General features: G+C 34.5%; 1 protein-coding gene across 5 annotated transcripts in view; it reads right to left on the minus strand.

Moving 5' to 3' along the window:
- The window catches only part of Nars2 (asparaginyl-tRNA synthetase 2, mitochondrial), a 128,762-nt gene that overhangs the window by 61,552 nt on the left and 43,338 nt on the right, over positions 1–23,872 (minus strand). For 4 of the 5 annotated variants that reach the window (XM_058578571.1, XM_058578570.1, XM_046442076.2 and 1 more), the window contains exon 6: positions 15,185–15,279. The exons of the other annotated variant lie outside the window; for it this stretch is intronic. In XM_058578571.1, coding sequence (XP_058434554.1) covers positions 15,185–15,279 — 95 coding nt within the window. The remainder of the gene's footprint in view (positions 1–15,184; positions 15,280–23,872) is intronic. 5 annotated transcript variants of the gene reach the window in all.

The raw sequence follows: 23,872 nt of genomic DNA on the forward strand, positions 1-23,872 counted from the left end.
AAGGAAAAACAGTTGTATGACTATGATAATGAATTAAAGGAGTTGAATTTGAGAAGCTTGTACAACCATCAATTGAAAAAAAAAAACAAAAAAGAGTAATTTCAATTTATAGTTTGATAGTTGGGCAAAGAGTCCATGTTAGAGATACGAACTTCACAATACTGTTCTTTGATCAACACCTTATAGTTGTCCAGATTTTCACTTTAGCCCTTCCACACCAACAATTCAAGAAGACCACCAATTCTTTAAGTGCACCTTTGTTCCAGCATCACCCTGCATCCCTCTATCACTTCCTCACCATTATCATAACCTTCAGAACTTATCTACTTTCACTAAATTTACTTAGCAACATTCAACCCATTTAACTCAAACCTCTGCATTCTCTGTACCTGAACTCAAGAAAGCTAACAATGCCTACTAAAAAGCCTCTGCCCTTGCTAATCAATCTCCCTGAAATGCTCATCCTCTGGTTATATTATACAAAAATATAATATTGGCAAGGTAATGATGAATTAAATTTCAGGGTCACTTATACCAACATCTTCTAATTCATGTATATATCTAAATTGGGTGCATTTTTAACATAAATAATACATTAAAAGATGAAATCTCTGTGTCTCAAGGTCCCAACATCAGGAGATCAGCATAAAGAAGCTTCAGGATTATTCATATACAATCAGGAAAGGAAACAAAAGCTATGGGAATAGAACAATTTGGAATAGGGTAATTAAAGATCTCAGTCTCATGGCACTAGCATCTCCATGAAAAGAGGAAAAGGAATGATTAACTCATTCTGAACTATTACAGTCAGTTCAACCTTATAGTAGAAACAGAGAAAAGTATTAAGAATGAGAATTCATGTTTCATGAATCCAATTTAACAGTATTTAAACTGAGTATCTACTATTTAACTATGAATTATGAAGATAGAGAACTAAGAAAAATGTTGTCAAGGGATTTATAATCTATGAGAAAATCATATATGAAAAAAACCTCCAAATTGGCTAAACACTAAAAACAAGAGGAAGTTTTTTTGTTTTGTTTTTTTTTTTAAGACATGAAATAGGTGGGTACATTAAGAGAGCAGGAAAAAAAATAGTTTTTTTTTTTGGAGGGGGTACCACGAATTGAACTCAGGGGCACTGGATCAGTGAGCCACATCCCCAGCTCTATTTTGTATTTCATTTTGAGACAGGGTCTTGCTGAGTTGCTTAGCGCCTTACTTTTGCTGAGGCTGGCTTTGAACTTGCAATCCTCCTGCCTTAGTCTCCCAAGCTGCTGGGATTACAGGCACGTACCATCATGCCTGGCTAAGAAAAATAATTTCCATTAAAAAAAAAAAAAACAGAGGGTGTCAAGAAGGCATATTTCAGCTGAGCCTTTAGGAATGTGCAGATATGGAAAAAGCAGTCTAATGCTGTAGAGCTTTAGAAGAGAGATATGCATGAAAATGTAGGCATGAATCACAACAAAAAGGTACTGATAATCAAATAAGTATAAATGAACAAAGTACCAAGTGGGTGAAGAATGAGAAAGAGACATGAACAGATGGGAAGGCAGCTGGGTACCCTTATAAGAGTAACTCAGTTTAACTCAGGTACACATGTTGATATTCTCACCAAAGCCATCTAACAGAGCATACTAGATATGAATGTTTCATGGCTTCTGAGCTCAGTATATCTGAATTAATGAACAAACCCAAGGGAATGAGTTGAGGATTGCTCATACCAATCACAAACCTACTAATTAATCAAAATTGAGTGAAATCAGCCCAAATCCCAAGCTAATTTACTCCTTTCCAATAGAAACGGTTTTATTTTTATTTTATTTTATTTTTTTGTTCTTTCTTCTGATTAGAAAGTGACAAATGCTAATTTTCCAAATCTGGAAAAGATAAATTCAAGGAAGGAAACAAAAATTTAGCATACAAAGCCACTTTTTACAAGTTGAAAATCGGTGTACATTCATTCTACTTTTTTCCTCTACACATATGCACAATTTTAAAAATTGGAACCATGATGACTTTTTAAAATACATGCTATAAAGCTTTATCAAACACAATTTTTTTTCTTTTTTTTTTTGGTATCAGGGATTGAACCCAGGGGTGTTCAACCCCTGAGCCATATTCCTAGCTCCCTTTATAAATTTTTTTAATTTTGAGACAGGATTTCATTAAGTTGCTAGGACCTCGCTAGTGGCTGAGACTGGTTTTGAACTCTTCCTGCCTTGGTCTCCAGAGCCATTGGGATTACAGACATGGGCCATCAGTCTGACTTTCTCACCAATGTTAAAGGCTGTACAGTAATCCAACATACAGATTAATCATAATTTAACCCTAAGCATTTTGCCAGATTCCATTATACCCAATTCTAAAGTTTTGAGTTTCTTTATTGAGCACTTCAAATTATTTATAAAAAATAAAATTTCATGATTCACATACTCTTAGAGATTGCATTAGTTTCCTGAGGCTGCCATGAAAAATTGGGTGGCTTAAAACAACAGAAATTTATATCCTCAGCTGTGTAGGATAGAAGTTTGAAATCAGGATGTTGGCAGAGTCATATTCCCTCTGAAGGTTCCAGGAAAGAATTCTTTCCGGCCTCTTCCTAATTTCAGGTGGCATCAATCCAATCCCTGTTTATACATTCATGTGGTCTTCTCCCCTCTGTGTCTCTGTATCCAAATCTTTCTTTTCTTTCTCTTATAAAGATACTAGCCTTCTTTTCTCTGGGCACGGCCCATGGTACCTCCAATCCCATCTCTGAGGTGGCTACTGCTGACAGTTGGTGGTCTCTTCTCCAATCAGTTGCTGCCTGCACAGCTACTACCATTGCTGCTGCCTCCCCAAGGTCACCTGAAGGACTTCTTTCTGGATGCTGCTGCCCACGCAGCTGCACACACTGCTGCCCCAGACGCATACCGATACCGCCCCCCAGAGATCGCCTGGGTAACACTTCCCTCACAGCTACAGTTGCAGCCACCACTGCAGCCATTGCTGCAGACACTGTTTCAGTACCACTGTTGCTGACCCACCACCTGCTGCCACCAACCACCGCCACTACCGCTGCTACCACTGCCTAGAGGACTGCTACTTGGGCAGTCTCCAGGTTTGGTTGCACAGGGCTGCAATCTTGGGGCGCTGACCAGGGCCTGGGGCCAGGGTACCAGCAGGTTTACCACCACAACAGCATGAGTCTGGGGACTCCAGCAGGGACCTGCAAGTCCAGTGCAGGGATGCCTATAGGTTGGGAGGTGCCTGGGGTCTTCCTGCAGGAGTGCTGGTGGCCCCTGGCTTGCTACTGAATCTCAGGGTTGCTCCTTTGCATAAGTGTATCCCTGGTGGTCTCTCTGCAAATAGGGGTAGCATTGAGATCTTGGGACTGCATTGTATCCGAGCCTGAGGTATTGAAGCCCAGATTGGTGGGATAGTGACTGGATCTCCGAGGGCAGATCTGGGCCTGGTGATCCCATGAGATGTCAGAGACAGGGCTGACAAACTTTTGAATGCTGACAGAGATAGTTCAACTTTCCATCAAGATTTATTATATTTTACTTTCCTATTCACTAACCTCTACCGTATTTGGATCTACCATATTGGGTGTTTTTTATGCATCTGTATATGGAGGACAAGGATATATGAATGCTGTTTTGCATTTTTGTTTTTATTTTTATATCTTTAATTTTTTCTCTTAGTTTGTATTCTTCCTATCACTTATCTGTTTTCTTGGATTCTCTTTCCAACTTTTCTCCAACCAACAGCCAATCTCTGTTGGCGCCTCTTCCACTCATCCTGTGAATTTTTGCTTCTAGCTTCTCTCTTCCTCTCTTGCAAAATTGCGTACTATGCTACTTCTGTTCTCTTGTCCACCATTTGAAATTGTAAACTGTTTTAGCAAATTTTCTGTTTATACTATAGACAGTTAATTGAACTCATCATTTTGGCTTAATGTGAGAAAGCAGTAGACGCCTTAGTGGGAGCTATTAGGTTTAAGGCTATATATTGTTATACTGGGTACTGTTGTTATTGGTCTCACCATTAAAGGCAAGGAACTGGAAACCTTCAGGGACACTATAGATCTACCAGGTAGAATCTGTGCTGCCTTAGATCCATACTGCTAAATGGGAAAACACATGAACAACATGAAAAAACAAGGGAATAAAACTACCCAAACAAACCAAGATGCTCCAATCACAGAAGCCACTGATAACACAGTAGAAGAAATGTCCAAGAAGGAGTTCAGAATGTATATAAACTGATCTGTGAATTAAAGGATAGTATAAGGAGTGAAATAAAAGAAAAAATACTGGAAGTGAGGGGCTGGGGCTGTAGCTCAGTGGTAGAGAGCTTGCCTAGCATGTATGAGGTGCTGGGTTTGATCCTTAGCACTACATAAAAATAAAAAAAATAAAGGCATTCTATCCATCTACAACTACAAAACATAAATAAATAAATAAATACACAAACAAACAAATAAATAAATTAAAATACAGAAAGTGAAAGATCACTTCAATAAAGAGTTAGAGATTGTGAAAAAAAACCAAGCAGAAATCCTCGAAATGAAGGAACCAATAAACCAAATTATAAATTGAATAGAAAGCATCACCAACAGACTAGATCACGTGGAAGACAAAACCTCAGACAATGAAGATAAAATATATAATCTTGAAAGTAGAGTTGTCTATGCAGAGAAGATGAAAAGAAACCATGAACAGAACATCTAGGAATTATGAGATAACATGAAAAGACCAAGAGTTATCAGAATTGATGAAGGAGCAGAGATACAAACCAAAGGAACACTCTTTTCAATGATATAATAGCAGAAAATTTCCCAAACCTAAAAAATGGAATGGAAAAATCAAATATAAGAGGCTTACAGGACCCTAAATATATAAAATTACAGCAGACCCACACCAAGATACATTATAATGAGAATGACTAATAAACAGAATAAAGATAAAATCTTAAAGGCCATGAGAGAAAAAAATCAAATTATGTTTAGGGGAAAACAATTTGGATCTCAACAGATTTCTTAATCCAGACCCTCAAAGCTAGGAGGCCCAGCATCATTCTAAACAGACAGCAATTGAAAGCATTCCTTCAAAAAACTGGAACAAGGCAAGGATGTCCTCTTTTACCACTTCTATTCAACCTAATCCTTGAAACTCTAACCAGAGCCATTAGACAGAAGAAAGAAATTAAAGGAATACAAATAGGTTAAGAAGAACTCAAACTATCATTATTTGCTAATGACATGATTCTATATTTAGAAGATCCAAAAAATTCCACTAGAAAACTTCTAGAACTAATGAATGAATTTGGCAAAGTAGCAGGATATAAAATCAACACCCATAAATTAAATGCATTCCTATACATCAGTGATGAATCCACTGAAAGAGAAATTAGGAAACTACCCCATTCACAATAGCTATCAAATAAAATAATATACCTGGGAATCAATCTAACAAAAGAGGTGAGAGATCTCTACAATGAAAACTACAGAACTCTAAAGAAAGAAATTGAAGAAAACCTCAGAAGATAGAAAGATCTCCTATGCTTCTGGATAGGCAGAATTAATATTGTCAAAATGGCCATACTACCAAAAGCGTGATACAGATTTAATGCAATTCCTATTAAAATCCCAACGACATTCTTCATAGAAGTAGAAAAAGCAATCATGAAATTTATTTGGAAAAATAAGAGACCCAGAATAGCCAAAGCAATCCTTAGCAAGAAAAGTGAAGTAGGAGGCATCACAATACCAGACCTTAAACTATACTGCAAAGCTACAGTAACAAAAATGACATGGTATTAGCACCAAACTAGATGTGTAGACCAATGGTACAGAATACAGGACTCAGAGACAAACCCACATAAATATGGTTATCTCATACTTGACAAAGGTGCCAAAAACATTCACTGGAGAAAAGATAGCCTATTTAACAAATGGTGCTGGCAAAACTGGAAATCCATATGTAGCAAAATGAAATTAAACCTCTCTCTCTCACCTTACTCAAAAATCAACTCAAAGTGGGTTAGGCACTAGACCAGAGACCCTGTGCCTAATAGAAGAAAAAGTAGGCCCAATTCTTTACCATGTTGGCCAAGGATCTGACTTCCTTAACAAGACCCCTAAAGCATAAGAAGTAAAATCAGGAATCAATAAATGGGATGGATTCAAATTAAAAAAGCTTCTTCTCAGAAAAGGAAATAATCAATAATGTGAGAAGAGAGCTTACAGAATTTGAGAAAATCTTTACCACATGTACCTCTGAAAAAGGATTAATCTCTAGGATATATAAAGAACTCAAAATAAATGTATGAAAAAGTGTTCAACATCTCTAGCAATTAGAGAAATGCAAATCAAAACTAATCTAAGATTTCATCTTACACTAATCAAATAATGGCAATCATCAAGAATATAGGCAACAATAAATGTTGGCGAGGATGTGAGAAAAAGGTGCACTCATACATTGCTGGTGGGATTGCAAATTGGTACAACCACTATGGAAAGAAGTACAGAGATTGCTCCGAAAACTTGGAATGGAACCTCTGTTTAACCTAACTCAGCTATACCACTCCTCGGTTTATACGCAAAGGACTTAAATGAATGAATAAATAAAATGTGGTATATATATTCAATGGAATATTACTCAGCTTTAAAGAAGAATGAAATTATGGCATTTGCCAATAAATGGATGGAGTTGGAGAATATCATGCTAAGTGAAATAAGCCAATCCCCAAAAGTCAAAGGCCAAATGTTTTCTCTAATATGTGGATGCTAATTCACAATTAAGGGGGTGGGAAACTAGGGAAGAACAGAGTTACCTTAGATTAGGTAGAGGGAAGGGAGGGGAGTTGAGGGGGGAAGGAAACACACATTTTTATATATATATGCGACTGCACGACCAATGTGATTTTTGTAACATGTACACTCAGAAAAATGAGAAATTATATCCCATCTATGTATATCAAAGTACATAAATGCATTCTACTGTCATGTATGACTAATTAAAACAAATAAAAAAATTTTAAAAAAGATACTAGCCTTAATTTAGGGCCCACCCTAATCCTATATAATCTCATCTTCATTTACAAAAACTCTACTAATAAGACTGCATTTACAGGTTAGGACTTATCCTTTTATGGGACACAATCCAAGCCACTAAAGAGGTCATCTGGAAAATACAGAAATCTCTAGGATTTTAAAAGTAGAATAAATCCCACTGAATCCTTTCATAGATCTAAGGTACATAAGGGATTTTAGAAATGTTATTTTTCTTATATCTTGAAACATCTCACTAGTTCATGATTTTAGGAATGACTTCAACATTACTCATTAATTGCTCCTAGTATGTTAAAATAATTAAAATAAAAGTAAATAAAATAATTTACTAATTAGAATGATGGGTGCTCAAGAAGATGTAATAGTGAGATAAGCTATTACCACTTTATTGTCTTCAGTTTCCTTACACAAAATATTATGTCATATTTCAAGAAAGTTTAAGAAAAGCCTGAATATACAATAACTAGACTTTTTGTAGCTTTCACAGAACACAATTGGAAATTCAGATATTTTATTTTTCACTAATAATACCAAAGAGAAAAAATGATAAAGAATAACATCTCAGTTATTAGACAAATCAGAAAGTGAATGCAAATAGACAGCAACAATCTATTCACTAATAAAGATGTTAAAATTAATTATGTAAGTAAAAACTCATATACGACGAGGCTTTGGATAATGGTTACCTAAATGAATTTTCTCAAGAATTGTTAAATGAACAACACTTTTCAAAGGACAAAAAAGTATTTTTCACCCAATTAGTTATTTGGCATCATGTAATAATTTGCAACAAGAACTTGGACCATACCATTTTAATAATGTGAATGCAAGTACCAGAAATAATAAGGAAATAGAACTATTAAATATGTTTTGAAATATAAAGTCAAAATATTAAGCACAGGCTAGGTGCAGTGGTGCACACCTGAAATCCCAGCAATTTGGGTAGCTGAGGCAGGAGGACTGTAAATTGAGACTAGTAACTTAGTAACTTAGCCAGGCCCTAAGAAACTTAAAGAGAACCTGTCTCAAAATAAAAAATAAAATGACTGGGGATGTAGCTCAGGGTAAATCCATGGTTAAAAGAAAAAAAAAAAAAAAAAAAAGCTAGTATATTTTCCAGGTTCAAGAATGGAAGTGATGAATAGTAAGTTGTATTGGCTGGGCTCACAGAGTCACTGGGGTGCTTTTAAAACCCAGAAATGTGAGGATGAAAATTTGAGCTTGTCAACATCAAGAAGTAAAATCACAACCCACAGAATGGGGAAAAATATTTCCAAATCACTTATCTGATAAGGGACTTGTATTCAGAATATGTAAAAAATTTTCATAACTCAATAACAAAAGACAACCACATTTTAAAAATGAGCCAAGAATTTATACAGACATTTCTCCAAAGAAGAAACAGATGGCCAATAAGCACATGAAAAGATGCTCAACATCATTAGGGAAATGCAAATCCAATCCACAGTGAAATATTATTTCATACCTCCTAGAATAGATATAATAAAAAAAGACATATGTGGGGCATAGTGGCACATGCTTATAATATCAGCTACTTGGAAAGCTGAGGCAGGAGGATCTCAAGTTTGAGGCTAGCCTGGGCAACTTAGAAAGCTCTGTCTAAAAATAAAAAGTGTGGGGATTTAACTCAGTGGTAGAATGCCCTGGGTTAAATCCTTTGTAACAGGGTAGAAATAAAAGACAGACAATAATTATGTATTGGCAAGGATGTAGAGAAATTGGAAGCTTTATATATTGTAGGTGGGACTGTAAAATGGAACAGCTACTGGGAAAATAGTCTAGAAGTTGCTCATAGTTACAAATCCAGTTAACATATAACCCAGAAATTCCCCTCCTAGCTATGTATCCAAGAGGAGTAAAAACATATCCTCACAAAATATTCTACTTCAATGTTCACAGCAGTATTACTCATCATAGCTCAAAAGGAGAAAGAATCCAAATGTTCATTATCTGATAAGTGGAATAAACAAAACATGATACACTCATGTAATGGAATGTTATTTGCCAATAAAAAGGAACGAAGTACTGACTCATGCTGCAACATGGATGAATTTTGAAAACATTATCTAACAAATTACGAGATTGTGTGACTCCATCTGTATCAAATATCCAGAATAGGCAAATTTGTAAAGAAAATTGATTAGTGACTCCTACTAAGCATAGGATAGGGAGTGGTTGCTAATGGGAATAAGTTTCTTTTGAGGGTGGTAAAAATATTCTAAAATTATTATAGTGATATTTGAACAACTACAAAAATGAGAAAACCCACTGAATTGTACAATTTAGATTTGTGAATTCTATATTATGTAAATTATTTCTCCATAAAGCAGTATAAAAATTACTACTAGATTTACTATCTTTAAGTTCTTACAAAATTCTTAATAAAGTTGAGGAAAAAAAGAAACAATAAATAATTCTTTCAAATACATGAGGCTGATACTCTCATTCTGTTTTTAACTGATAAAAAATAGGATATTTTATTACATTTCTTAACAGGTTTTGCAATTTAGAGCATTACTGACTCTCAGAATGAGCTTTCCACTTATAAGAATTCAAATAAAACATAAGTTTTCTAATTAAAAAAAAAAAAAGCGGGGTGTGGTGGCATACACCTGTAATCTGAGTGACTTGGGAGGCTGAGGTAAGAGGATCACAAATTTGAGGTGAGCCTCAGCAACTCAATGAGGCCCTAAGCAGCTTACTCAGACCCTGTCTCAAAATAAAAAATAAAAAGGGCTGGAAATGTGGCTCAGTGGTTAGGAGCTCCTGGATTCAATCCCTGAAACAAACAAACAAACAAACAAAACTCTGTGTGTGTGTGTGTGTGTGTAGCTAAATCTACTGAGAGGTAATCAAAAGCAGTAACTGCCCTTGACCAACCCCAGTAGTAGAAAGAATATCCAGTGATCAAATCTTGGTTTCCAATAAAAGAAACCATGGTCCTTAGAGAAATGGCTGATTTTAGGGCCAGGGTAGGTAAAATAAACCTGGAAAAACTGCCCAAACTTGGAAATAACAAAGATGTCCTTTAATTGGTAAACGGATAAACTGTGTTACCTATGGATAACAGAATATTATTTGGTGCTAAAAAAAATGTACTATCAAGCAATTAAAAGACAGGGAAGAACTTTAAATGAATATTACTAAGAAAAAGATGCTAACCTGAAAAGGCTAGATACTAAATTTCCAACTACATAACAGAACAGAAAAGGCAAAGCTACTGAGACACTGAAAAGATCAATGGTCCTAGGGATTAGGAGGGAGGGATGACTAGGTAGAGGAGAGAGAATTTTTAGGGTAGTGAAACTATTATGTACAATACTATAGAGGCAGATACATGCCATTACAGATTTGTCAAAATGCACAGAATTTACAACTCCAAGAGTAAACTCTAATGTGAACTTACAGACTTAGGGTGATAATGATGTGTCAGTGTAGATATGACAACTCTTGAAAGAAAAGAGAGAAGCGAGTTGAGGATGGAGCAAAGCGAAAGAAAGGAAAGAAAATAATGCTTAAAGGTAAGCAAACCTAAGAAACAATAACAAAACAACAACAAACTGGGGCATCCTGTGATATCAGAGAATAAGGAAGTATTGACAGGATAGACGAATGCCAAAGGGACACAAGAGTCAATCTGCATGAGTTTTCAATAATTAAAAGTGAAAATGGCTTAAGCAACAAAGTAAATAACACAGTACTGAATGATAACCCAACTATAAAATAAATATACATGAGTCCATTCTGATGTAAATGAACTTAATAAACAAAAGTGAAGAGATAACCAGTCTTCCATACAGAATTTCAAATATTCCCCCTCTACAAATTGGTAGTTAATTCCATCTCCCACCCTCCAAATTTCCATCCCCAGTGAGAGGAGATAAGACCTAGAGACTTATTTCCACAGAATAAAATATTTTCAGGGGAGAAACAAAACAAACACTACTGCAAGTAAGTAAGGTATCACCATATGTATATCACATATTCCTTGAGACGATGAGAAGAACACTTTGTGGCATTCTTTCCAAAAACCAAAATAACTTCAGTCTAATCATGAGAAAAATAAAGAAACCCAAATTAGGGTACATTCAACAGGTCATAAAGAAGAAGACTGAGAAACTGTCACAGATTGGAAGAGACTTGGGCAACAAGAGAGCTAAGCTTTATATGGTTCCCTGAACTGAATCCTCCAAAAAGAAAGACGATATTAATAGAAAGACTGGTGAAATCTAAATAAAGTCTGGCATTTAGTTACTAGTAATGTACTAATAATGGGTTCTCAGTTTTGACAGATGCACCATGGTAATGGGGGAAAGTGGGTAGGGGGTACTATATAAAATGTGTACTACCTCTGCAACTTTTGAATGTTATCTAAAATTATTCTGAAACAGAATGCTTATTTTTAAAACTTTTTAAAAATTAACTTCAAAAAGGAGCCTTAAACCCACCGAACTAACATAGATGACCTTTTGGAAAATGCTAACTTTCTAAATTTAACTACCATTTATACCATTTTAAAAGTCTTTTAAAATAAAATTAAACAAAAAACAAAGCGGAGGGGAAAAGGACCAACAATCTCTTAGTACATATTAAATCATGCATTATTCAGAAACATGATATACTTTATATTAATAGTCCCAGAACTATGTTTATTAAACTAGGAACGTATGACTGACATTATCAGAAAAATCTCATAACACATTATAAAAATAAGACCTAATAATTCACCAGTTTAATACTCTGTTAAGTTTCACTGTACCCTCTTTTGTAGTTCAGGTCACTTTGCTGGGAAAGAGGCATGTTTAATATATTCATAGTATCATACTACAGAAATAAGTATTTGGTAAATTTACATCTTCCCCTTTTATGATACTTCTGGTTATCAACAGGGTACCTTATAAAGAAATGAATACTGAAAGGTGGTTAAAAAAAGTTATCCAAACACTGGACATAAAGCAAAAAGGTGGACAGCTTTTAAAAAGTGATTTCTGGGACTGGAGTTGTGGCTCAGCGGTATAGTGCTCTCCTGGCATCTGCGAGGCACTGAGTTTGATCCTCAGTACCACATAAAAATAAATAAATAAAATAAAGGTATAAAAAGTGACGTCTTTCAAATTAAAGAGCTTTTGCACAGAAAAGGAAGCAAATAGGAATGTGAAGAGAGAACCTACAGAAAGGGAGAAAACCTTTGCTAATTACTGTTCTTACAGAGGATTAATATCTAGAATATATAAGGAACTCAAAAAACTTTACACCAAAAAATTAAATAATCCAATCAATAAATGAGTAAGTGAATTAAACAGACACTTCTGCAAAGATACAATTGACCACAAATATATGAAAAAATGTTCAATATCATTAGTAATTAGGGAAATGCAAATCAAAACTACACTGAGCTGGACAAAGTGGCACACGCCTATAATTCCAGCAGCTCCAGAGGCTAAGTCAGGAGGATCTAGAGTTCAAAGTCGGCCTCAGCAATAGCTTAGTGCTAAGCAACTCAGTGAGACCCTGTCTCTAAATAAAATACAAAATAGAGCTGGAGATATAGTTTTGTGGTCTAGTGGCCCTGAGCTCAATCCCCAGTACTTAAAAAAAACAAAACCTACACTGAGATTTCATCTCACACCAATCAGAATGGCAGTCATCAAGAATACAAACAATGATGAATGCTGGAGAGGATGTGGAGAAAAAGAACATTCTTACACTGTTGGTTAGATTGTAAATTAATACAAGCGCTATAAAAATCAGTATGGAGGTTCCTCAAAAGATTAGGCATGGAACCACCATATGAACCAGCTATACCACTTTGATATTTAATCTGAAGAATTAAAGTCAGTAATTAGAATTAAAGTCAGATACAGTGATACATGCATACCCATGTTTACAGCAGCACAATTTATAACAGCCAAGCTAAGCAACCAGCCTAGATGTCTATCAACTAATAAATGAATAATGAAAATGTGGTGAACATATATACACAATGGAATTTTATTCAGTCCTAAAGAAAAATGAAATTGTTATTTGTAAGAAAATGGATGGAGTTAAAAACCATTATGTTAAGCAAAATAAATTAAACTCAGAAGGTTAAAGGTTGTATGTTTTTTCTCATCTGCAGAAGCTAGAGAGAAAAAGGTGAAGAGAGATAGGGGTCGATCTCATGAAAATCCAATGGATCAGAAGAGGAAAGGGGGCTGGGGAAGGAGGTGTGGAGGGAGAGGGGAAGTACTGGGGGTGATACTGGTCAAATTATATTGTTATACTGTGTATTGTGTGCACAAAGGAATATGTAACAACAAATCCCATTATTAATTGATACAACTAATGCACCAATTAAAAAATGTGGAGGGAAAACAGAGATGTCCTTTCAATACGATGTGGGGATTCACACCCATTCAAAGGTTATTTAATTACTTAGGGGAATGTACTCGCTCTATTCTTCTACTTACTACTAATTAAATATCCTAGATTAAGTGAAGCTACTTATTAACTTATAAGTTTTATCCTTTAGAGTTGAAAGCCATTTCTTTCAGGGAGAAGAGATGATCCCCATGGCTAGGATCTACTGGTCTGTAGGACATCAACCAGTTTGTAACTAATGTAGAAATCTTATTCCACCAGATGTTAAATTGCCTATGAATATGGAGCACCTTAGGTGCTATTTGAAACAGCCTACTTCATTGTTCCCTAAGCAATTAACTAATTAAATAAAGTCTTTGATACATGTTCACTTATATTTGTATCAGTGATGGTTTTAATTTTTAAAAATTATACTTTGACAGGCATAAGAAGCTTTCTAAGATATGACTGACATCACCTTACCGACAATCAGCCAGCCCTGCAAATCCTAGTCTTGCAGAGCTATTATGATAACAATTTTTCTGGATAGTAATCTGGTAAAACTACATGGAATTATCAAATAACTTTTGTCTCAAAGATAAAGTAAAAAACAATTTAAGTATATGTTATTTTCAAGATCATCTTTGTTCTACCCTTGACTTTCCATCCTGCCCATAAAGTATGTATAGATATAAACATGCAGTCTATTTTATTACATTTCCCTTAAGTTTTCCCACTTGTGCATTTTTAAACAATGGGGAACACAAAGATTCTTTTCTTTTCACTCAAGCTATTTTCTGAAAAGACTGTTAAGTCCCAATCCCTATGTCAGAAAACAAAGATTCATATAGGAAAAGCAGTACTTATTGGTCAACATTAAGAAACTACTTACAACTGGGTTTGGTAGCTAAATGCCTATAATCCCAGCTACTCAAGAGGCTGAAGCTGGAGGATCCCAAGTTCAAGGGCAGCCTCAGTCACTTAGTGAGGCTATAAGCAACTTGATGAGACCCTGTCTCAAAATAAAAAATTTTAAAAGGCTGGGGATATAGTTCAGTGGTAAAGTGCCCATGAGTTCAATTTCAATACCAGCAAAACAAAATAACCTCCCTCCAAAAAAGGAAAGAAATAAACTATCTACAGAATCACAGAACATAAGATTTAGACAGGATTTAAAGATCTTCTTGCTTAATCCCTTGTTTTAAGAAAAGGAAGTTGAGCCCAAAGAAATACAATGATTTTCTAGAGGTCTAACAGTGACTAAAATTAATTTGATCTTATTTTAAAGACTTGTTAATGGGTCTCACAATGGATCCATGGGTAAATTTTCTTTATTTAAACCACTTGTTGAAAAAAAAATGCTTCCTTCTATCTGTTTCAGGTACCTTTCTTTTTCTAAGTCAAACAGGTTAATACCTGATTCAGATGTGAATTATGAACTGTTCTTATCTCCATACATATTATTAATTTTACTTAAAGTCTGATTACATGGATTAGTAAAAAGAAAAAAATCCCAAATTCACATTTTCAGTGTTCCATATTTTACTAAAAACAAAAGTCTAGACTAATATGGATTTTTTTTTTTAAACCAAGAAACCTGGATTTTGTCAAACTGTCAATCTAAATATACTTTTGGTAAATTCAAGTAGACTATAAAGGCTATTTTCAATTTTTAGGTATGAGCACTGGGAAGGGAAGCACTATTTTCCCATCACCCAAACCACAATCAGCACAAGGAAAATAGAAAATAAAATTCTGTACCCTGACATCACTTCTAGATGAAGCTGTCCTGATACAGTTAAGAAAGCAGGAACATTGAAGAAATTCTCCTCAGGTAACTTTATTTTGCTTGAAGGCTGCAAAGGAAAAACATAAGCCACAGAAAGCTATTACATATTTTGCTTTACTTTTCACATTTACACACATGCCAGAACTAAAAATCAGTGCAATTCAACCAATGCAAGGACTGATCATTCTCAAGAAAATAAAGGTGGTTCTCAGCACGTATCTAAAAGAGAAAATGCCTATTTAGAAAGTACGAAAGTCATGTAAATTTTGCCCCACATTTTTAAAACACAAAAACCAAGGGATGAGGTACCTTTGTTATAAAGTATACTTCTCCATTAAAAAGTGATTCTGATTAAGGGGCAAACCAAGGCTAGAGTTTCTAAATTTATAATTTTAAATGCAAAGAATTACATAATTTCTCCAACTTCTAACCTACAGCTGAGGCTTAATTTTCTCAAGGAAATAGCCTTTGGAACACATTACTAAGACAGTGACAGTGCTTTTAACAGAGATTTTTGTTAACACATTATAAAGTTATAAACAAATTACAATCAACCCTTTGTATCTACAAGTTCTGCATTTGCAGATTCAGCCAACCTCAGATTGAAAATATTCAGAAAAAGAAACACTTTCATCTGTTCAGAATGCATACAATTTTTCCTTGTCATCATCCCCCAAACAGTACAGTTTAATAACTATTTACATAGCTTTTACATTACATTAGGTGTCATAAATAATTAAGAAATGATTTAAAGTATATGGAGGATGTACATGGGTAATAAGTGAATGTATGCTATATTTTTATATAAAGAACATGAGCATTTTCAGATTTTGATATCCTTGGGGTCTTGGAATCAATCAATGGCACACAGATACCTAGGGATTAAGCTCTATTAAATATTCATTGCAGTTAAGAAGTAGAAATAATTTAACCCAATCTTTAAAGGATACAATGAGCAATTAGGCATTTATAAACTTTTATATAGAGAGAATGATTATTCCATTTGAAAAAGGTAATAAACAAGCCAGCCAACATTTGTAAGAGGTGTGCTTAGAAACAAAGCTATTTTGGGGTCCAAGTACAATTTAAACAATATAGTTAAGAAAACTTCTGAATCAAGTTTATTACTATCATACTACTTTTTTGGAAGAAAGCAAAATTTTCTAATCTCATATTTTAAACTGCACATTTATTTGAAAGTGTTTTAGTGTAACAGTGAAGTTAAACAATAAAGTCGATTTTAAGTATGTAATAGAAAACATAGGACTCCTTTGAATATGCTTAACACCAAACATTAAATTATGGAAACACATGAAATAAAGGTATCATTTAATTTCACTGGCTATTCTAAAACTATTGCATATTATGTGTAGATGTGTGAATTTAAATAAGAAATGTACAGTTAATATTACCAATTGAAAATTTTCATTTTATTTTTTCAAACTTACTTTGCTATTGACCCTAGAGATCCTATACATAAATTATTTTTTAAAAGTCCATCTTTGGGCTGGGGATGTAGCTCAGTGGCAGAGTGTTTGTCTAGCACGTACTAGATTCTTGGGTTCAATCTGTAGAATTTCAAATAACAACAAAAAACTTTAGATCCCATTAATGATGAAAGAATATTGTTTTCAAGGACTTATATACTCAAGACTAACTGACCTCAAAATAAAAGCTATGTTCTGTGGTATTTCATAACTAATTATTCACTGAAGAACTGCTTTCCAAATAAGGTCCTGAAAACTTTGTAAGTCTATAATACCCTCTCCCCTTCACTTCTTTGGTCTATAATTTGCAATAGGGTATTTATCCCAAATTTACTTAAAGCAATTTCTGTCATTTCTTGTACATTTAAAAAAGTCTGGTCTTTATTTCTAGATTTTAATCTTTTACTTATTAGCACTAGTACAAAATGGATTCTGATCTTATATATTTAACCATTTTAAATGGGTGCAAACAGGGCTGGGGTTGTGGCTCAGCAGTAGAGTATTCACCTAGCATATGGAGAACATGGGTTTGATCCTCAGCACCACATAAAAATAAAATAAAGGTATTGTGTCCAACCACACTAAAACAAAATATTTTTTTTAAATGGGTACAAACATAATGCCACTTCATTATACCTCCCAAGATTATGTGTGACTGTTTATCATTGAAATAACTATGTTATTATAAATTATTTTTCTATCTTATAATTATTAAATTGATTTTTTCTTCCATATTTTTATTGGTTTATTATGTTGTAGTTAATGGTGGAATTTGTTGTTACATATTTGTAAAACACGATAAAACAATATAATTTGGCCAGTATCATTCCCTAGTATTTTTCCTTTCACTTCTCTCCTCTCTCCCCTGGACTCAGTGTAGCGCTCTCTCTCTCTCTTTCTTTCTTGGATTCGATTTTGGTTCACAATCACCTCTTTTCCCTCTGGCCCTCACTCTCCTCCCCTATTCTCTTTCCTCTACTCTGCTAGATTTCTTTTCACTTGTCTATTTGTTCTTTTTACTTATACATAAGGGTGAAATTTCCTGTGGTATATTTGTATGTGCACATAACATGATTTTTAAAGAATTCATCCTGGCCGGGCTTGGTGGTACAAGCCTGTAATTTCAGTGGCTTGGGAGGCTGAGGCAGGAGGATTGCAAGTTTAAGGTCCAGCTTCAGCAACTTAGCGAGGCCCTAAGCAACTCAGCAAGGCCCTGTCTCAAAATTTAAAAAAAAGGAGGTGGGGTGGGGATGCCACCCTGCTAGGTTCAATCTCTAGTACCAAAAAAAAAAAAAAAAAAATGCATTCTGCATTGCCTCCCCTCTCCCATCTCTCCATTCTGCCTCTTGATCACCAGATTCTTCTTCACTACTGATCTTTCCTATATCTTTTTTATATCATCTCCTTCCCTCCTCCTTTCCTTTATTTCACTCTAGCTTCCACGTAAGAGAGAGAACATTCAACCTTTGAGTTTTTTTTTTAATATTTATTTTTTAGGTGTAGATGGACACAACACAATGCCTTTATTTTTATGTGGTGCTGAGGATTGAACCTGGGTCCCGCCCGTGCTAGGCGAGCGCTCTACCACTGAGCCACAATCCCAGCCCCAACCTTTGAGTTTTTGAGTGTGGCTAGCAAATGCCTTAATTTCGTTCTTCTTTATGGTTGTAGAATTCCTTTGTGTATATACCACAATTTCTTCACCCATTCATCTGTTGATGAGCACCCAGGTTGTTCCATGATTTAGCTATTGTGAACTGTGCTGCTATAAATACCGAGGTGGTTGTACTGCTATAGCATTCTGATTTTAGTTCTTTTGCCAAAATACCGAGGAGTGGAACAGCTATACTATGTTATACTTGGTTACATTCCTAGTTTTGTGAGGAGACTGCATAATGCTTTTCATAGTGGTTCTACTAGTCTGCAGTTCCACCAACAATGTACAAGTGTACCTTTTCCCACTCAACCTAGCCAGTATTTATTATTGTCTGTATACTTAATCTTTGCCATTCTGACTGTAGTATAGTTTTGATCTGCATTTCTCTAATTGCTAACCATATTGAACATTTTTTCAAATATCTGTTGGCCATATACATTTCTTCTTTTCAGAAGTGTTTGTCTAGTTTATTTACCCATTTATTAACTGGGTTATTTGATTTTTTTTTTTTTTTTTTTTTTTTGGTATCAACCACTGAGATACATCCCTAGCCCTCTTTATTTTTTGAGACAGGATCTTGCTAAGTTGCTCAGGGCCTCTCTAAATTGCTGAGGTTGGCTCTGAACTTGCAGTTCTCCTGCCTCAGCTTTGTGTGCTGCTGAGATTACAGGCATATGCCACCATGCTTATAATTTTTAGTGTGAAACTTTTTGAGTTTTATATATTCTATATTAATTCTGTCTCAGAAGTGTAGTTAGCAAAGACATTCTTCTATTCTGTAGGTCCCCACTTCACATTCTTAATTGTTTCCTTTGCTGTGCAGAAGTTTTTTATTGATGTCAACCCATTTATTAACTCTAGGCATTATTTCCTGAGCCGAGTCCTACTGAGAAAGTTGTTGCCTATGCCTGAATATTGAAATGTTGACCCTATGATTTCTTCTAGGAGTTGCACAGTTTCTGATTTAATTAATAGGCCTTTGATCCATTTTGAGTTGCTTTTGTGCAGGGTCAAAAATAAGGAAAATGTTTCATTCTTCTACATAACCAGTTTTACCCATATCATTTGTTAAAAAGGCTTTTCTCCAATGTATGTTTTTGGCACCTTTGTCAAGGATCAGATGATTGATTCCGTATGGTTTGTTTTTATGTCTTCTATTCTATACCACTGGTATATTTGTTTTTATGTCAGTTCCATGCAGTTGTTTCTATAGTGCTGTAGTATAATTTGAAGTCAGGTATTAGAGTTGCTGTGGCTATCCTGGGTCTTTTTTTCTAACAAACGAATTTTAGGACTGTTTTTTCTAGTTCTACAAACAATGTCATCCGTATTTTGATGGGGATCACATTGAACCTACATATTGCTTTTGGAAATATGGACATTTTAACAATATTAATTCTGTCTATCCATGAACATGGGAAGTTTTTCCACCTTCTGAGGTCTTCTTTGATTTCTTTCTTCAATGTTCTATAGTTTTCACTGTAGTACCTCCACATCCTTAGAGTTATTCCTAAGTATTTTATTTTATTTTTTTTGAGGTTGTTGCGAATGGATTGTTTTCCTGATTTCTTTCTCAGCAAATTCATAATTGGTGCATAGGAAAGCTATTGATTTTTGTATGCTGACTTTGTTAATATGCTACTTTGTTGAATTTGTTTATTAGCTTTAGCATTCTTTTGGTGTAGCTTTCTGGATCTACTCTAAGATCATGCCATCTGTAAACAATGGTAATTTGACTTCTTCCTTTCCTATTTTTATCCCTTGTATTTCTTGTCTTGCCTAATTTCTCTGGCTAGAATTATTTCTAGTACTACATTGAATAAGCCTGATGAGAATGGCTTGTCTTGTTCTAGATTTTAAAGAAAATGTTTTCAGTTTTTCCCCATTCACTATGATGTTGGCTTTGGGTTTATCATATATAGCCTTTATGATGTTAGGGTAGGTTTCTTCTATCCCTAGTTTCTTCAGTGCTTTTATCATGAATGGGTGCCAAATTCTGTCAAAGAATTTCTCTGCATTTATTGAGCTGACTTGAGTAATTTTTGTCCTTAATTCTATTTATGTGATGAATTACCTTATACTACAAATAAACTTAATTGCAAAATATTAAAAATATTTGTTTTAAAAAGTAATTACTGAGAGTGATCTCAGCAAAACTGGTTGAGTAAATAGCTCTAAAGACCTATCCCACTACATTAAAGCACCCCCCCCCCAAAAAAAAAAAAAGAGCTGACATTGTGGGCACTCTAAAAAACAGTTAAAGGTTTAAAGCAACCAAGAACTTAAAAATGGAAGAATTCACCTGCCAACAGCAGAATTCATGCTCATTTCAAATGCACCTGGACCATTTTCTAAGACAGATCATATTCAAGGCCATAAAAAAGTCTCAAAAATTTTTTAAAAATTAAAATCACACAAAATATCTTCTTTGACCACAATGGAATAAAACTAGAAATGTAAAATAGTGTGTTTACCAGGGAAAAAAGTGGTGGTTTCTTAAAAAGTTGAAATATATTTACTGTGACCCAGTAATTCTACTACTAGGTATATATAAAAAATAATTAAAATGAAGTTTTAAAATAAATATTTATACACAAATATTTGTAATAACACTATTCTCAGTAGACAAAAGGTAGAAACAACTCAAATATCCATCAGTGGAAAACGGATAACCCAAATGTGGTATATACAATAATAGATACTATTCAGCCACAGAAGGAATTTATGTACACTTATACATTATTTAAATTAAATATATATACTAAAACATGGCTGAACCCTGAAAACATTATGTTAAGTGAAAGAAGATAGACATAAAAGACAAAAACGATATGATTTAATTTATATGAAACAGACAAACCCATAGAGACACATGGGTAAGAGTTGTCATCTAAGGGGAGGGGAAAATAGGAGTGACTACTTATGGGCAAAGGGTTTTCTTTTGGGGTAATTAAAATGTTTCAGAACTTAACAGAGATGGTAATTATCAGTTATTATGAACGTACTAAATGCCACAAATGTACCCTTTAAAATGGTTAATTTTATGTTAACTGAGTTTTACCTCAACTTTGTGAAAAGTGTACATAAAAGAATAATTATTAACCAGGTGTGGTAGTGTAGGCCTACAGTCCCAGCTAGTGGAGGCAAAGGCGGGAAGATGGCTTGAAGCCAGGAGTTCAGGGCCAGCCTTGACAAAATAGCCAGAACTTGTCTAAAAAAAAAGTAACAGTTGAATCTGAGAAGTTAAAAAACTACTAACCTAGAATAGCAAATATACAATTTAGGACTACAATATTAAATTTGTGATCTTAAATACTTCACTAATAATGAAGAAATAATAAAACGAATGAATTAAGTACCCAAATTGTGACTGCCAAGGAAAGGATTTCTTTAATGAGTTCCTAAAACCACATGTGATAAACCAAAATACTGACAAATCTGAATACATTAAAACTAAGGACTTTAATGAAGAAAGATACAGGGATAGAATGATAGATTTAAGAATAAAATATCTGTAACACCTAAAATTGGCAAGTGATTAAGAAGATATAGGAATACCACCTGCCAAGAAAACAAGAAAAAAAAAATGTTTGCTTCCCAAATTGGGAAAATAGAGTTACAGAAAAGAATATTCAAATGATCAAGATGCATATGAAGAATAACTCAAACTCTCCAGGAATCAGATAAATGCAAATTAAAAGAAAATATTTTAAGAAAATGTATACATCAGATAGATAAAAATGAGAAAGTTGTATAATATCAACTGTAGGTGCAAATTCAATATGGTAGCAGAATTCTAAGATATGCTCCCATGATTCCCACCTCCTGGCTATTTAATCAAATACCAATCCAATTACTGATATGAATTGATTTTGCAAATTTAATTGAAATTCCAAATCAGATGACTCCAAGATTCCAGAGGTTATCTGGGTGTACCAGAACTAGTCACATGAGCTCTTTAACAGTACAAAGTTTTCTACTGCAACAGATTTGCAAGATAAGGATCTGATATGACTCTGCTGCTCAGATGGAAAGGAACACATGAAGAGGTCCTGACAGCAGTCTCTAAGAGCTGAGATCAACTTGGCCAGCAGCCAGAAGAAAATAGGAGCTTCAGTCCAACAACTGCAAAGAACTGAATTCTGCTAGTAAAAGGAGTTAAGTCTGTCTGGTAGAGAACTTCAAGATGCAGATGAGAATGCAGCCAGATGCTTTAGCCTTGAAAGAGGAGAACCCAGGAGAATCCAGCCAGGCCAATTTGGATTTCTGACCTACAGAACTAAGAGCAAATAAATGGATGTTGTTTTGGGAAACTAACTTTGTAGTAATTTGTTACCAAGCAATAGAAAACGAATTCACAGGAAATAGGTGGCCTCCAGAAAATGCTGGTAGAGTATAAACTAGTATAAACTAGTACTGCTATTCTTAAATAAAATTAAGACTGCACACACCTTACCCTTGATAAAATTTTCATACAGATCCATTAGGGAATATGTATAAGACTATCACAGGATTTTTTTTCTAGGTGTAAGTTAGAACTGGAAACAACTAAGAGTTCATTATTAGGAGAATGTGTAAATGAAATGTTGCAGAAACCTAACAATTCAATACTCTACAGCAATTAAAGGTGACAAATGTATCTACAACATAAACAGAATTTCAAAACAACAAGTTAAATGAAAAAAAAAAAGGAAACAGAACAAGATACATAATACACTGTCATTTTTGTGAATTTAAAACATGTAATTTTGCCACAATGTAAATAAAAATCCTACAAATTATTTCTAGTTGATAAAATAAAGACAATATAAGGTTCAATGATTCATCACAAAGACATATAGCCTTTATGTCTATAACTCAGATGACAAGACAGAATAAAAACAACATCCCAGAAAACTGACACCCCTCCCTATCCCTTTTCCCTCCCCAAAGGTAACTGGTAACCTGACCATCAACTTCATATTAATTTTCTGTTTCTGATTTTATATAAGTGCAAACATAAGTATGCATTATTTTATATCTACTTAATTCGCTCTCAATTTATAGTTATATGAAGCTCAATGGTAGAGTGTTTGCCTAGTGTTCAGGAAGGCCAGCACAGAAAAAGTTATAGTTAAACATCACTTATCCATGTGGTTGTTGGTAGATATCTAAATACCTGAATTGTTCCAACTTGAAACTAATATGACTAATGCTGCTGTATACATTTCATAAATGTCTAGTGATATATGTATTTATATGGAATAGACTTGTGGAATCATATGGTGTGCATATCTTTGATGAGCATTATGCCTGTTTCCCTAAGTGGTTATACCAATGGCCTTTGCCACAGCACTGCATAAGATTTTGCACTACACTGTACCAAAATAGTGACTGTCAAAATATGGTTTGTAGATGTCTAAGATTTCCCAACACCCTTTTGAGGAAATTTATGAGATCAAACCATTGTCATAATACAACTAACAAGTTATCTGTCTTTTTTTATTGGATTGACATTTACACTGACGATGCAACAA

The sequence above is a fragment of the Marmota monax genome, unplaced genomic scaffold (assembly GCF_021218885.2).
Source record: "Marmota monax isolate L192 unplaced genomic scaffold, Marmota_monax_Labrador192_F-V1.1 WCK01_AAM20220418_F8-fsc00068, whole genome shotgun sequence".
NCBI lineage: Eukaryota > Metazoa > Chordata > Mammalia > Rodentia > Sciuridae > Marmota > Marmota monax.